Here is a 17,617-nt window from a genome sequence, read left to right on the forward strand (position 1 = left end):
AGAAAGCCCTTCAGTGCTCTGGCCTTCTCCCACGATGGGAAGCACCTGGTCACCGGGGAGGTAAGAGAAACACACCTGAGGCTCACACACACACACCTGAGGCTCACACACACACCTGAGGCTCACACACACCTGAGGCTCACACACACCTGAGGCTCACACACACACACACACACACACACACACACCTGAGGCTCACACACACCTGAGGCTCACACACACACCTGAGGCTCACACACACCTGAGGCTCACACACACACCTGAGGCTCACACACACACCTGAGGCTCACACACACACACCTGAGGCTCACACACACACACCTGAGGCTCACACACACACCTGAGGCTCACACACACACACCTGAGGCTCACACACCTGAGGCTCACACACACACCTGAGGCTCACACACACACCTGAGGCTCACACACACACCTGAGGCTCACACACACACCTGAGGCTCACACACCTGAGGCTCACACACACACACCTGAGGCTCACACACACATCTGAGGCTCACACACACACACCTGAGGCTCACACACACACCTGAGGCTCACACACACACCTGAGGCTCACACACCTGAGGCTCACACACACACCTGAGGCTCACACACCTGAGACTCACACACACACCTGAGGCTCACACACACATCTGAGGCTCACACACCTGAGGACACACAACACACACCTGAGGACACACACCTGAGGACCCACACACACACACCTGAGGCTCACACACCTGAGGCTCACACACACACCTGAGGCTCACACACACATCTGAGGCTCACACACACCTGAGGCTCACACACACCTGAGGCTCACACACACACCTGAGGCTCACACACACACCTGAGGCTCACACACGCACCTGAGGCTCACACACATCTGAGGCTCACACACACATCTGAGGCTCACACACACACCTGAGGCTCACACACACCTGAGGCTCACACACATCTGAGGCTCACACACACACCTGAGGCTCACACACACACCTGAGGCTCACACACATCTGAGGCTCACACACACCTGAGGCTCACACACACCTGAGGCTCACACACACACCTGAGGCTCACACACACCTGAGGCTCACACACACCTGAGGCTCACACACACACACCTGAGGCTCACACACACACCTGAGGCTCACACACACATCTGAGGCTCACACACACACCTGAGGCTCACACATGCACCTGAGGCTCACACACATCTGAGGCTCACACACACCTGAGGCTCACACACATCTGAGGCTCACACACACACCTGAGGCTCACACACACCTGAGGCTCACACACACACCTGAGGCTCACACACACACCTGAGGCTCACACACACACCTGAGGCTCACACACACACACCTGAGGCTCACACACACACCTGAGGCTCACACACACACCTGAGGCTCACACACACATCTGAGGCTCACATACACATCTGAGGCTCACATACACACCTGAGGCTCACACACACACCTGAGGCTCACACACACACCTGAGGCTCACACACACACCTGAGGCTCACACACACATCTGAGGCTCACACACACACCTGAGGCTCACACACACACCTGAGGCTCACACACACATCTGAGGCTCACATACACATCTGAGGCTCACACACACACCTGAGGCTCACACACACACCTGAGGCTCACACACACACCTGAGGCTCACACACACATCTGAGGCTCACACACACATCTGAGGCACACGCACGCATCTGAGGCTCACACACACACCTGAGGCACACGCACCTGAGGCTCACACACACACCTGAGGCAGGACAGGTGGAGGTGTGTATGTATTGTCCCTCCTCCTGCCCTTGAGCAAGGCACCTGCTGTACCTGCACGCTCAATCAATCAATCAATGTTTATTTATATAGCCCAATATCACAAATGTTACATTTGTCTCAGTGGACTTTACAGTTTGTCACATAGAGCCAACATGTTGGTTCAACATATTCCACTCAGTGAAACGTTGAAGGCTGGCCCACCGTCATGGTCCAGAAGTAACAGGAAATAAATGTTGAACTACAATTTAAGACCAAATAAAAATGTCTAGGCCACCAAGGCAAATGCTGGTAGGGCTGCTCGTGTCATCTCTTAAAGATGTTTTGCAAGAAACACCAGCCTGTTGACATGGTCTGGTTTCAGAGATGAGCGCAGGCAGGTGACAATATTGCCACCTGTACTGAAGACCCTCAGCCACGCCCCGGCACATGGGGTGACGCCGGCCAATCACAAAGCTTTGATGCGTTCAAGTGCATTATTCTGGCACAGGAAGATTATGTTACAGGACATTAACGATAAAACAGAATATTGTTGTTCTATTTTTAGACACATCTTGCGATCGACTGGTTGGGCACCCCTGGGCTAGACCATAGGTCTGTTGTGGTCGCAAAGTAGTCAGCTGAAGCCACATCTCTCTCAACTTCCCCACGGCATTTGTCACATAGCGCAGGCAGCGCAGACCTGCTGAAATAATACCGAGACGGCATCGCGTAACGCTTGTCCAACGTGTTGACAAGTTGCTTAAAGCCCTGGTTGCTAACAGTGCTATCTGGGCACATATCTTTAGCGATGTGAAATGTAATGGCAAAGTACTTGCAAATAGTGGAAATAGTTTGACCCTTCTTTTTAACGAGTTGCTGCTCTTGTTCTGACATCTTCGCTCGCGCTGAACACTCACAACACATGTCACTCCCACGTGGCCGAGTGGGCTTTTAGGGAGGGGCGAAAGCGCACCCAGCAAAATAATCGTATTTAGTCAATTATGCTGTTTTCATAATCGTCGCAAGCCATAATCGTAATCGCGATTAAAATACGATTAATTGCACAGCCCTAGTACATTGTGGAAGAAGTCTTTTTGATGGAAAACGGATCTATCTCTCCAAGAATATAATGAAGAAATATCCCTACCCTTTTATTGTATTGCCTTGCTGGCCTTTAGTTCGTAATGTTGTTGTAACCAGCATGCTAGTGCCATGTGTAATGTGACAATAAAGATTTAAATACTAAACACATTTCACTGTGTGCATGAACATGTGGGATAAACAAAGAGGGTCCACCAATTCTATACCTGAGTGTGTTTCTCTGTGTGCGTTTGTTTCTGTGTGTGTGTGTGTGTGTGTGTGTGTGTGTGTGTGTCAGAGTGGTCACATGCCCTGTGTGCGGGTGTGGGAGTTGGAGGGGGGGCAAGTGGCGGAGGTTCAGTCTCATAAATACGGAGTCTCCTGCGTGGCGTTCTCCACCAACAGCTGCTACATCGTCTCCGTGGGATACCAGCACGACATGACCGTCAACGTGTGGGACTGGAGGGTGAGCACGAGCAACATGTGTCCCCTCTTCTTCATGTCTCTTCTACATCAACATGTGTCCCCTCTTCTTCATGTCTCTTCTACATCAACATGTGTCCTCTCTTCTTCATGTCTCTTCTACATCAACATGTGTCCCCTCTTCTTCATGTCTCTTCTACATCAACATGTCGTACCCTCTTCTTCATGTCTCTTCTACATCAAACATGTCTGTCTCCCTCTTCGTCATGTCTCTTCTACATTCAACATCTGTCCCCTCTTCTTCATGTCTCTTCTACATCAAACATGTTGTCTACTCTTCTTGCATGTCTCTTCTACATTCAAACATGTGTCTACTCTCTTCATGTCTCTTCTACATCAACATGTGTCCCTCTTCTTCATGTCTCTTCTACATCAAACATGTGTCCCCTCTTTCTTCATGTCTCTTCTACATCAACATGTGTCCCCTCTTCTTCATGTCTCTTCTACATTCAACATGTGTCCCCTCTTCTTCATGTCTCTTCTACATCAACATGTGTCCCCTCTTCTTCATGTCTCTTCTACATCAACATGTGTCCCCTCTTCTTCATGTCTCTTCTACATCAACATGTGTCCCCTCTTCTTCATGTCTCTCTACATCAACATGTGTCCCCTCTTCTTCATGTCTCTTCTACATCAAACATGTGTCCCCCTCTTCTTCATGTCTCTTCTACATCAACATGTGTCCCCCTCTTCTTCATGTCTCTCTCTACATCAACATGTGTCCCCTCTTCTTCATGTCTCTTCTCTACATCAACATGTGTCCCCCTTTCTTTATGTCTCTTCTACATCAACATGTGTCCCCCTCTTTCTTCATGTCTCTCTACATCAACATGTGTCCCCTCTTCTTCATGTCTCTTCTACATCAACATGTTGTCCCCTCTTCTTCATGTCTCTTCTACATCAACATGTGTCCCCTCTTCTTCATGTCTCTTCTACATCAACATGTGTCCCCTCTTCTTCATGTCTCTTCTACATCAACATGTGTCCCCTCTTCTTCATGTCTCTTCTACATCAACATGTGTCCCCTCTTCTTCATGTCTCTTCTACATCAACATGTGTCCCCTCTTCTTCATGTCTCTTCTACATCAACATGTGTCCCCTCTTTTCATGTCTCTTCTACATCAACATGTGTCCCCTCTTCCATGTCTCTTCTACATCAACATGTGTCCCCTCTTCTTCATGTCTCTTCTACATCAACATGTGTCCCCTCTCTTCATGTCTCTTCTACATCAACATGTGTCCCCTCTTCTTCATGTCTCTTCTACATCAACATGTGTCCCCTCTTCTTCATGTCTCTTCTACATCAACATGTGTCCCCTCTTCTTCATGTCTCTTCTACATCAACATGTGTCCCCTCTTTCATGTCTCTTCTACACTTCTCTTCAACATACATGTGTCCCCTCTTCTTCATGTCTCTTCTACATCAAACATGTGTCCCCTCTTCTTCATGTCTCTTCTACATCAACATGTGTCCCCCTCTTCTTCATGTCTCTTCTACATCAACATGTGTCCCCTCTTCTTCATGTCTCTTCTACATCACTGTGTCCCCTCTTCTTCATGTCTTCTTCTACATCAACATGTGTCCCCTCTTCTTCATGTCTCTTCTACATCAACATGTGTCCCCTCTTCTTCATGTCTCTTCTACATCAACATTGTCCCTCTTCTTCATGTCTCTTCTACATCAACATGTGTCCCCTCTTCTTCATGCTCTTCTACATCAACATGTGTCCCCTCTTCTTCATGTCTCTCTACATCAACATGTGTCCCCTCTTCTCTTCATGTCTCTTCTACATCAACATGTGTCCCCTCTTCTTCATGTCTCTTCTACATCACCATGTGTCCCCTCTTCTTCATGTCTCTTCTACATCACCATGTGTCCCCTCTTCTCATGTCTCTTCTACATCAACATGTGTCCCCTCTTCTTCATGTCTCTTTTCTACATCACATGTGTCCCCTCTTCTTCATGTCTCTTCTACATCAACATGTGTCCCCTCTTCTTCATGTCTCTTCTACATCAACATGTGTCCCCTCTTCTTCATGTCTCTTCTCATCAACATGTGTCCCCTCTTCTTCATGTCTCTTCTACATCAACATGTGTCCCCTCTTCTTCATGTCTCTTCTACATCAACATGTGTCCCCTCTTCTTCAATGTCTCTTCTACATCAACATGTGTCCCCTCTTCTTCATGTCTCTTCTACATCAACATGTGTCCCCTCTTCTTCATGTCTCTTCTACATCAACATGTGGTCCCCTCTTCTTCATGTCTCTTCTTACATCAATGTGTCCCCTCTTCTTCATGTCTCTTCTATCATCAACATGTGTACCCCTCTTCTTCATGTCTCTTCTACATCAACATGTGTCCCCTCTTCTTCATGTCTCTTCTACATCACATGTGTCCCCTCTTCTTCACTGTCTCTTCTACATCAACATGTGGTCCCCTCTTCTTCATGTCTCTTCTTCATCAACATGTGTCCTCCTCTTCTTCATGTCTCTTCTACATCAACATGTGTCCCCTCTTCTTCATGTCTTTCTACATCAACATGTGTCTCCTCTTCTTCATGTCTCTTCTTCATCAACATGTGTCCCTCTTCTTCATGTCTCTTCTACATCAACATGTGGTCCCCTCTTCTTCATGTCTCTATCAACATGTGTCCCTCTTCTTCAGGTCTCTTCTTCATCAACATGTGTCCCCTCTTCTTCATGTCTCTTCTCATCAACATGTGTCCCCTCTTCTTCATGTCTCTTCTCATCAACATGTGTCCCCTCTTCGTCATGTCTCTTCTACATCAACATGTGTCCCCTCTTCTTCATGTCTCTTCTACATCAACATGTGTCCCCTCTTCTCATGTCTCTTTCTACATCAACATGTGTCCCCTCTTCTTCATGTCTCTTCTACATCAACATGTGTCCCCTCTTCTTCATGTCTCTTCTACATCAACATGTGTCCCCTCTTCTTCAGGTCTCTTCGACATCAACATGTGTCCCCTCTTCTTCATGTCTCTCTTCTACATCAACATGTGTCCCCTCTTCTTCATGTCTCTTCTACATCAACATGTGTCCCCTCTTCTTCATGTCTCTTCTACATCAACATGTGTCCCCTCTTCTTCATGTCTCTTCTACATCAACATGTGTCCCCTCTTCTACATCAACATGTGTCCCCTCTTCTTCATGTCTCTTCTACATCAACATGTGTCCCTCTTCTACATCAACATGTGTCCCCTCTTCTTCATGTCTCTTCTACATCAACATGTGTCCCCTCTTCTTCATGTCTCTTCTACATCAACATGTGTCCCCTCTTCTTCATGTCTCTTCTACATCAACATGTGTCCCCTCTTCTTCATGTCTCTTCTACATCATGTGTCCCCTCTTCTTCATGTCTCTTCTACATCAACATGTGTCCCCTCTTCTTCATGTCTCTACTACATCATGTGTCCCCTCTTCTTCATGTCTCTTCTACATCATGTGTCCCCTCTTCTTCATGTCTCTTCTACATCAACATGTGTCCCCTCTTCTTCATGTCTCTTCTACATCAACATGTGTCCCCTCTTCTTCATGTCTCTTCTACATCATGTGTCCCCTCTTCTTCATGTCTCTTCTACATCAACATGTGTCCTCTTCTCATGTCTCTTCTACATCAACATGTGTCCCCTCTTCTTCATGTCTCTTCTACATCAACATGTGTCCCCTCTTCTTCATGTCTCTTCTACATCAACATGTGTCCCCTCTTCTTCATGTCTCTTCTACATCAACATGTGTCCCCTCTTCTTCATGTCTCTTCTACATCAACATGTGTCCCCTCTTCTTCATGTCTCTTCTACATCAACATGTGTCCCTCTTCTTCATGTCTCTTCTACATCAACATGTGTCCCCTCTTCTTCATGTCTCTTCTACATCAACATGTGTCCCCTCTTCTTCATGTCTCTTCTACATCAACATGTGTCCCCTCTTCTTCATGTCTCTTCTACATCAACATGTGTCCCCTCTTCTTCATGTCTCTTCTACATCAACATGTGTCCCCTCTTCTTCATGTCTCTTCTACATCAACATGTGTCCCATCTTCTTCATGCTCTTCTACATAGGCTCCTCTTCCATGTCTCTTCTTCATCAACATGTGTCCCCTCTTCTTCATGTCTCTTCTTCATCAACATGTGTCCCCTCTTCTTCATGTCTCTTCTTCATCAACATGTGTCCTCTCTTCTCCATGTCTCTCTACATCAACATGTGTCCCCTCTTCTTCATGTCTCTTCTACATCATGTGTCCCCTCTTCTTCATGTCTCTTCTTCATCAACATGTGTCCCCTCTTCTTCATGTCTCTTCTACATCAACATGTGTCCCCTCTTCTTCATGTCTCTTCTACATCAACATGTGTCCCCTTCTTATCATGTCTTCTTCTACATCATGTGTCCCCCTCTTCTTCATGTCTCTTCTTCATCAACATGTGTCCCCTCTTCTTCATGTCTCTTCTACATCAACATGTGTCCCCTCTTCTTCATGTCTCTTCTACATCATGTGTCCCCTCTTCTTCATGTCTCTTCTTCATCAACATGTGTCCCCTCTTCTTCATGTCTCTTCTACATCAACATGTGTCCCCTCTTCTTCATGTCTCTTCTACATCAACATGTGTCCCCTCTTCTTCATGTCTCTTCTACATCAACATGTGTCCCCTCTGTGGAAAGAGACTCTGAAAGTCTCAGGAACAAAGATTCTCTCTCTTTTTGATCCATTTCTATAAAAACCTGTCTGAAAATGAGCTGATCAGATTTTGGTCACTTTATGATGTCATAACGATGTTTTGTCTTGTGTAACCAGTAGCCAATCAGCAACCAAGGTAACCCCCCTCCCCCCCACCTTATCACATGAACCTCCTCCTAGAGCACCATTGAGTTCTTTGTAACCAAATCTCTCTCATGCCCCTTTCACACCAACGCGTTTTCAGCTCTGGCTCGGAGCTGGAACTTGAAAAGTACCTTTTTTCCTGTTCACACCGCAGAGGCGCCGGCTCTTAGCTCCGGAATCCGGTTCACTTCCAGCTCCAAAAAATTGTCGGTCTAGAGGCAAGAGCTTCGGAGCTAAGAGGCGGCGTCGCTTACGTCTCTCTTACGTCGAGGCGGGGGCAGGGGCATGTGATGTTTGTAAAGTTCCAAGTAAAGTCGTCCCTTGTAAAGTCGTCCGATGCCTTCCATTTCGTTTTGTAAGAGGATAACCAAAGCGAACAGCGCTTCAATACAATCGGCCATTGTTGTTGTTGTCGATGTGAGGGATGTCCGCGCGGTTTGGATTTTATGAAGCAGGCACGTAAACGGTGACGTCATGACGCAGCAGCAGCAGCTCTGGGCGGTGTGAACAGAGCGGGAGCAGAAAAGGGAAACCGGAGCTGAACCAGAAAAGCTCCCGCTCGGAGCTAGAAAGAGAAAAGCGCTGGTGTGAAAGCCGCATCTGAGGGGCTCCTTATTTTCATCTAAAGTAACAGACAGAGAATCAGCACTTTGGAAACAGGGCTGAAACAGAGGGGATTATGGGTAATGCTGCAATGATCTGTTTGGTGTTTCAGCCAATCAGAGACAGGCTCTGGATATATCTGAGACCTGTGAGATATTGATGAGAAACAGTGTAATAGGAGACGTCTAATAAACAAGACGGACTTTACATACTACCAGCAAAACAGACAAAACAGAAGAAAGAAGAAAAGTACATAGAAACACAGTCCAAATAATATTCAAGTGTCTTCATTCTCCCAATCATGTTGTAGACCATTAGGCTCCACGAAGTCGTAAAAGTTTTTCCAGATTTCCCAAAACCTATCCAGTTTGTTTTTAAGGAAAACACGCATCCTTTCAAGAGCAAGGTAGAAAGTCATCCCTTTCAGCCATTGAGAAAGTCCACAGGTTGATGGGAGGATGTTAACATTTACGGCGTTTGTTTGCTGTGGAGCTGATGTCGTCCTTCCCGTCCTTCCTTTGATCAGAAAGGTTCGATCATCGCCTCCAACAAGGTGTCCAGCCGAGTGTCCGCCGTCTCTTTCTCGCAGGACAACAGCTACTTCGTCACCGCAGGAAACAGACACGTCAAGTTCTGGTACCTCGACGCCTCCAAAGAACGACGGGTAATGTAACAGCCAATCACAGCTCATCTATACTGTCTCTCCTCTAACAGCCAATCACAGCTCACCTACAGTGCATGTCCTCTAACAGCCAATCACAGCTCATCTGCAGTGCATGTCCTCAACAGCCAATCACTACTCATTTACACTGTCTGTCCTCTTATAGCCAATCACTACTCATTTACACTGTCTGTCTTCTAACAGCCAATCACAGCTCATTTACACTGTCTCTCCTCTAACAGCCAATCACAGCTCATCTATAGTGCATGTCTTCTAACAGCCAATCACAGCTCATCTACACTGTCTGTCCTTTAATCAGCCAATCACAGCCTAATTTCACGATAGTTTTAACAAACCTATTTTCTCCCCGTGTCCAGGTGAACAGCACGGTGCCTCTGATTGGTCGGTCGGGGTTGCTAGGTGACCATAAGAACAGCGTGTTCAGTGGGGTGGCGTGCGGGCGTGGCCCCGCAGCGTCCAGCACTTATTGCATCACCAGCTCCGGCCTGCTGTGTCGGTTCAACAGCAGCCGTCAGCTGGAGGCGTGGGTCGACCTCAAGGTGAGCAACACAGGAACATACTGTACGACCTAAACTACACCTGTACGAAACACCTGTACGACCTAAACTACACCTGTACGACCTAAACTACACCTGTACGACCTAAACTACATCTCTACGACCTAAACTACACCTGTACGACCTAAACTACACCTGTACGACCTAAACTACACCTGTACGAAACACCTGTACGACCTAAACTACACCTGTACAACCTAAACTACACCTCTACGACCTAAACTACACAATTTAGAATTCACCTATAAGACTTAAAATGTCGAACTTGAAATACACCTTAACTTAAGATACACCTGCACATTTAAAAACTCTGTGTACGATGGGAAAAACACAAACCTTTTAAAAATGTACAAAATAAGAGCTCCTTGTTATTGAAGACATGCTGCTCTGAAAACCTAAACATGTTGTTGTTGTTGACAGACGTCGTCGGCGAGCTGTCTGGCCATCAGCGAGGACTTTATCTTCTGTGGATGTGCTGACGGTGCCATCAGAGCATTCAGTCCCTCTAACCTGCAGTACGTCACCACTCTGCACCGCCCACACCGCCTCGGGGTCGACCTCACACAGAGCCTTCAGCACAGGTACAAGTACTGCTAACTCACTGCTAACATACTGCTAACACACTGCTAGCATACTGCTAACTCACTGCTAACATACTGCTAACACACTGCTAACATACTGCTAACACACTGCTAGCATACTGCTAACTCACTGCTAACATACTGTAAACACACTGCTAACATACTGCTAACACACTGCTAGCATACTGTAAACACACTGCTAACACACTGCTAACACACTGCTAACATACTGCTAACATACTGTTAACACACTGCTAACATACTGTAATCACACTGCTAACATACTGCTAACTCACTGCTAACACACTGCTAACTCACTGCTAACACACTGCTAACATACTGTAAACACACTGCTAACATACTGCTAACACACTGCTAGCATACTGTAAACACACTGCTAACATACTGCTAACACACTGCTAAACACACTGCTAACACACTGCTAACCTACTGCTAACCTACTGCTAACATACTGTTAACACACTGCTAAACACACTGCTAACACACTGCTAACACACTGCTAACACACTGCTAACATACTGCTAACACACTGCTAACACACTGCTAACACACTGCTAACACACTGCTAACATACTGCTAAATAAGGACATTTAAGGTCTGTGTTAAACAGAAGCTGAAGAGCGTGTTTAACGTGTTGTTCTACGACATAAAATATGCCAGTAAATACCCTTCTGGTGGATATCAAAACAGAGGTTGCTAATAACATTAGCTAGCTTTTAGCTTAGCGGTGGTGACGTGAAGTCATGTGACCGTCCTGTAGTTCCTTTATAGCCCAGCATTAGCCGCCTTTAGCTTAGCGGTGGTGACGTGAAGTCATGTGACCATGCTGTAGTTCCTTTATAGCCCAACATTAGCCGCCTTTAGCTTAGCGGTGGTGATGTGAAGTCATGTGACCATGCTGTAGTTCCTTTATAGCCCAACATTAGCCGCCTTTAGCTTAGCGGTGGTGACGTGAAGTCATGTAACCGTGCTGTAGTTCCTTTATAGCCCAGCATTAGCCGCCTTTAGCTTAGCGGTGGAGACGTGAAGTCATGTGACCGTGCTGTAGTTCCTCTATAGCCCAACATTAGCCACCTTTAGCTTAGCGGTGGTGACGTGAAGTCATGTGACCGTGCTGTAGTTCCTTTATAGCCCAATATTAGCCACCTTTAGCTTAGCGGTGGTGACGTGAAGTCATGTGACCGTCCTGTAGTTCCTTTATAGCCCAGCATTAGCCGCCTTTAGCTTAGCGGTGGTGACGTGAAGTCATGTGACCATGCTGTAGTTCCTCTATAGCCCAACATTAGCCACCTTTAGCTTAGCGGTGGTGATGTGAAGTCATGTGACCATGCTGTAGTTCCTTTATAGCCCAACATTAGCCGCCTTTAGCTTAGCGGTGGTGACGTGAAGTCATGTAACCGTGCTGTAGTTCCTTTATAGCCCAGCATTAGCCGCCTTTAGCTTAGCGGTGGAGACGTGAAGTCATGTGACCGTGCTGTAGTTCCTCTATAGCCCAACATTAGCCACCTTTAGCTTAGCGGTGGTGACGTGAAGTCATGTGACCGTGCTGTAGTTCCTTTATAGCCCAATATTAGCCACCTTTAGCTTAGCGGTGGTGACGTGAAGTCATGTGACCGTCCTGTAGTTCCTTTATAGCCCAGCATTAGCCGCCTTTAGCTTAGCGGTGGTGACGTGAAGTCATGTGACCATGCTGTAGTTCCTCTATAGCCCAACATTAGCCACCTTTAGCTTAGCGGTGGTGATGTGAAGTCATGTGACCATGCTGTAGTTCCTTTATAGCCCAACATTAGCCGCCTTTAGCTTAGCGGTGGTGACGTGAAGTCATGTAACCGTGCTGTAGTTCCTTTATAGCCCAGCATTAGCCGCCTTTAGCTTAGCGGTGGAGACGTGAAGTCATGTGACCGTGCTGTAGTTCCTCTATAGCCCAACATTAGCGACCTTTAGCTTAGCGGTGGTGACGTGAAGTCATGTGATTGATTGATTGATTGAAAAGTTTATTAACAGCTTGTATATTGGGTACAGTACAGTACAGCTCAAAACATACAATTGTTAAGGGGATGCAGACCAGAGAAAGACTTTCGTCTTGTTTACATCAGGGTCCCCCATTTCCAATTCATCATGTCATTTAAGACATATAAGACATATTTGACATACAGATGGCTTATTTACAATTTACATACAGGTGGTTTTTTACATACAGATTGCTTATTTACAATTTTCATTTTAGATTTCGTTCTAATACATCCTAACCGGACATTTAAGACATACCAAGTCTACAGATATACAGACCGTGCTGTAGTTCCTTTATAGCCCAATATTAGCCACCTTTAGCTTAGCGGTGGTGACGTGAAGTCATGTGACCGTGATGTAGTTCCTTTATAGTCCAACATTAGCCGCCTTTAGCTTAGCGGTGGTGACGTGAAGTCATGTGACCGTGCTGTAGTTCCTTTATAGCCCAACATTAGCCACCTTTAGCTTAGCGGTGGTGGCGTGTTAATATGTGGAGAAACGTTTGTTTGACACAGAGATAATTTTCCGACATCAACCAAAATCACTTGGAGAAATCCCATTGGACCAGGGAGATGCTGTATACTCTGAGTACTTACTGTGTTTGTGTTTTCAGTCCAGGGGCTCAGTACCCCGACACGTTGGCCCTGACCTTTGACCCGGCCTCCAGACACCTGACCTGCGTGTACAACGACCACAGTGTGTATGTGTGGGACGTTAAAGACGTGAGGAACGTGGGGAAGCTGTACTCCGCTCTGTACCACAGCAGCTGTGTGTGGAGCATAGAAGTAAGTCAACATTCATTTATACACCGCCACCTTAGTTTTATTTTAATTTCAAAGAGTGTTTATATTTTATTATAAAGGCCTATTTGGAAAGGAAATCAGGCTACAGCACTGCTAACACACTGCTAACATACTGGGAGGTGTGTGGTGCAGTGGGTTGCACGTTGGTGTTCGGATCAGGGGGTCACAGGTTCAAACCCCACTGCAGTCAGCATGTCGTTGTGTCCCTGAGACGCTTCACCCCAAATTGCTCCTGTGGGGATTGCCCACAGTACTGAGTATGTCAGTCGCTTTGGATAAAAGCGTCTAACAAGTAACAATGTAATAATGTAATACTGCTAACATACTGCTAACTCACTGCTAACACACTGCTAACTCACGGCTAACACACTGCTAACTCACTGCTAACACACGGCTAACTCACGGCTAACACACTGCTAACTCATTGCTAACTCACTGCTAACACACTGCTAACTCACTGCTAACACACTGCTAACTCACTGCTAACTCACTGCTAACACACTGCTAACTCACTGCTAACTCACTGCTAACACACTGCTAACTCACTGCTAACTCAATGCTAACTCACTGCTAACTCACTTTCAACACACTGCTAACTCACGGCTAACACAGGGTCAGAAGTACAGTAATACTCGTGGTGTATTTACTGTTTGTGGTGCTTCCCCAGGTGTACCCGGAGCTGTTGGATGCGTCTCAGGCCTGCCTGCCTCCCTCCTCCTTCCTCACCTGTTCGTCTGATAACACCGTCAGACTGTGGAACACCGACCCCCCCATCACACACCGAAACCTCTACAGCAACGTGAGGCAGCACGTACACAAGTGCATGAGTTTATAAGAGAGTATAAGTGTAGCGTAGCGTCCACACGGTTCCGTTGCGTGCTTCAACAGAGACGTGGTGAAAGTTGAAAAAAATGCAACTTTTCAAGCGTCGACGGAAGCGCCAGCCTATCAAATCATATTCCAGAACAAGCGCTAGCCAATCAAACACGCTCTTTGTGTGTCCGGGCGGGAGATTCATGTGATTGGTTGTAGGTCGCGCGCCAGACACGCCCACCGGCAAGCTTCAATGCGACGGAACCGTGTGTACGCTACGTAGGAGTCTAAGACTGTATAAGTGTAGGAGTCTAAGAGTGTAGGAGTTTACAGGTGTAGACACCTACAGCAGGGTTAGTAGTAAACACCTGTAGATTTATTAAGTGTATAAGGATACAAGTCTACAAATGTCGAGTTTACAAGTTAAGGAGTTTAAAAGTGAAAGACTCTACAAGTGTATATTTGTACAAATCTACAGGTGTACTAGTAAACAAGTGTAGGACTCTTAAAGTGAAGTGTATGAGTCTACAAATGTCTAGTTTACAAGTTAACCTGTTAAGCCCGAGAGACCCCGGTTCCGGGGCCCTCCCGCAACAGGAAACATTGTCTGAGGGCATGTTCATTTACTAAACTATGAATGTTTTATATCCATGTAACGGAAAGAAACTCATCTAACTGACATAATATATTGTATAATTTTTTTCCAAATAAAACCCACAATGCTAATGCTGAGCCTCTGAATTAGCAACGAGCGGAAAATGCTAACAGATTTACTGCACCGAAACTCACTCACAAAACCTTATTATTTATCTTTGGTGCACATCCAACCCATCGATCTGATCGTGAGGGGACACAGAATCGATGGGGACAGACATTATCACTCAATGATACGAACTCGCGACTATAAACAAGAACAGACATCAAAACTGATCAGCTCCTCCAAACCCACAACCTGCTCCCTTGACCCTCTACCCAGCCCTCTACTGAAGTCCTGTCTCCCCGTCCTCTGCCCCTACCTTGTCAACCTTTTCAACTCCTCCCTGTCCCAAGGTACCGTTCCCTCTGCCTTCAAAACTGCTGCTGTCACTCCCATCCTCAAGAAACCCGGTCTGGATCCCTCCTCCCTCAGTAACTACCGTCCCATCTCCAACCTCCCCTTTCTCTCAAAAACAATAGAACGCATTATCTCCAAACAACTCCACCGCCATCTCCAAACCAACCAGCTTTTTGAACCCCTTCAGTCTGGTTTTCGTCCCCACCACAGCACAGAAACGGCCCTCATCAAAGTCCTCAATGACCTCCTCACCTCTGCTGACACCGGTTCCCTCAACATCCTCATCCTCCTCGACCTGAGTGCAGCCTTCGATACCGTGAGCCACACCATCCTGTTCACCCGACTCCAGGACATCGGTATCGATGGTACTGCACTCAGGTGGCTCCAGTCCTACCTCTCCGACAGATCCCACTTCATCTCCCTCAACAACCACTCCTCTTCCACAGCTTCAGTCACCCAAGGTGTTCCCCAAGGTTCAGTACTCGGCCCCCTCCTCTTCATCATCTACATCCTCCCCCTTGGTCAGATTCTCCGCAAATACAACCTGGACTTTCACTGCTATGCCGACGACACCCAGATTTACCTCAGCACCAAATCCCCCAACAACCCCCCCCTCACCCACATCGAATCCTGTCTGACTGCACTAAAATCCTGGATGCAACACAACTTCCTCAAACTCAACAGCAATAAAACTGAACTCCTCCTCATCGGATCAAAATCCACCCTCAGCAAAACCCCCAACCTGACAATCACCATTGATGGCACCCCTGTTTCCCCCTCCACCCAGGCACGCAACCTTGGCGTGATATTTGACCCCACCCTCTCCCTCGAGCCCCACATCCGTCATGTTGTCAAAATCTCATTTTTCCACCTCCGCAATATTGCCAAACTCCGTCCCTCTCTCACCCGCCCTGCAGCTGAGCGACTCATTCACGCCTTCATCTCCTCCCGCCTTGACTATTGCAACTCCCTCCTCTACGGCATCAGCTCCACCTCCCTCAGTAGACTCCAGCGTGTCCAGAACGCAGCCGCCAGACTCCTCACCCACACCAAATCATGGCATCATATCACCCCTGTCCTCAAAGAACTCCACTGGCTCCCCGTTACACACCGCATCAATTACAAACTCCTGGTCCTCACTTATAAAGCCCTCCACCATCTGGCCCCCCCCCTACCTCACTGACCTCCTCACCCTTTACCAACCACCCCGGTCCCTCAGATCCACCTCAGCCGGTTTGCTTTCAATCCCCAAGGCCAAACTCCGGAGCTTCGGGGACAGAGCCTTCTCTGTGGCAGCCCCGAAGCTCTGGAACTCACTCCCCCAAGACCTCCGTGAGTCTGAGTCCCTCACCCTGTTCCAGTCCCGCCTCAAAACCCACCTTTTCAACTCTTTATCTATAAAGCCCCCCCCCTCTTAATCAACTTCCTCCTGACTGCTTTTCTGTTGTGTTTTTTTGTTTTGTTTTGTTTGTTTTTTTGTTTTGTTTTGTTTGTATACCCCCCCTCCCAAATGTAAAGCGTCTTTGGGTCCAGAAAAGCGCTATATAAAATTAATATATTATTATTATTATTATTATTAAAACATGTGGCGCTAGGTAGCTAAAAACGCTAACATGGCTCACCTGTGTCGTAGTCTGGTCTTCAATGGCATTAAAACGATAAAAACGCTGCTGAAGTTAATCCATAGGTTAATCCAATGTGTCTGTGTCCCTTTGAAATAATTTCTGATCATCCATAAGCAATAAACCTGCTTTTCCGTTTCTAGATGTCAGAGCGAGAGATAGGTTCACTCTGATGCAAAACTGTGTGCGCAAATGACCCCAGAAGAGGTTTCTTTAGCTAAATCTCTCTAAAAAGGTCAAATGTCACTTGTTTTGCATCAATCTTGATACAGGGCACTTATTATATGTTGTACTTTGGATTCCTAAAGCTTTTAGTCTACCTTACCATCATCCAAGGTTAGTTTTCACTATAAGTAAAACATCATTTTTGGACGGACACTATAATTTACAGTTTTTTACCATGTTCAATCTGAATTTACTTTAAAATAAAAAACATCTATATTGATTCTGACTTTTCTACATCCAACTCACAGGTTTATCAATACTTTGAGAACAAAGATTAATTTCCCCCTTTTAGAAGATATGGTCATTTGTTCTGGGAATGTCATTTTCGAGCCTGAGACCTGAAAAACAGGCTCAGGGCTCAACTGGTTAAGGAGTTTAAAATTGAAGAAGGCTACAAGTGTAGGAGTCTACAAGTGTATGAGTTTAAAAGTAGACTGCTCTACAGGTGTACAGGTGAAGGACTCTACGGTG

At 46.5% G+C, this 17,617-nt stretch overlaps 1 protein-coding gene across 1 annotated transcript in view; it reads left to right on the forward strand.

Annotated features, from left to right (window-relative positions):
* Positions 1-3: 3 nt before the first annotated feature.
* wdr62 (WD repeat domain 62) overlaps positions 4-17,617 on the forward strand; it is a gene marked incomplete at both ends in the record, with an annotated part of 47,153 nt that continues 29,539 nt past the window's right edge. The window contains 7 exon segments of the mRNA XM_034203862.1: positions 4-60; positions 3,154-3,321; positions 9,305-9,442; positions 9,817-9,999; positions 10,438-10,598; positions 13,243-13,414; positions 14,100-14,231. Of these exon segments, the coding sequence (XP_034059753.1) occupies positions 4-60; positions 3,154-3,321; positions 9,305-9,442; positions 9,817-9,999; positions 10,438-10,598; positions 13,243-13,414; positions 14,100-14,231 (1,011 nt within the window).

The sequence above is a fragment of the Gymnodraco acuticeps genome, unplaced genomic scaffold (assembly GCF_902827175.1).
Source record: "Gymnodraco acuticeps unplaced genomic scaffold, fGymAcu1.1, whole genome shotgun sequence".
Lineage (NCBI taxonomy): Eukaryota > Metazoa > Chordata > Actinopteri > Perciformes > Bathydraconidae > Gymnodraco > Gymnodraco acuticeps.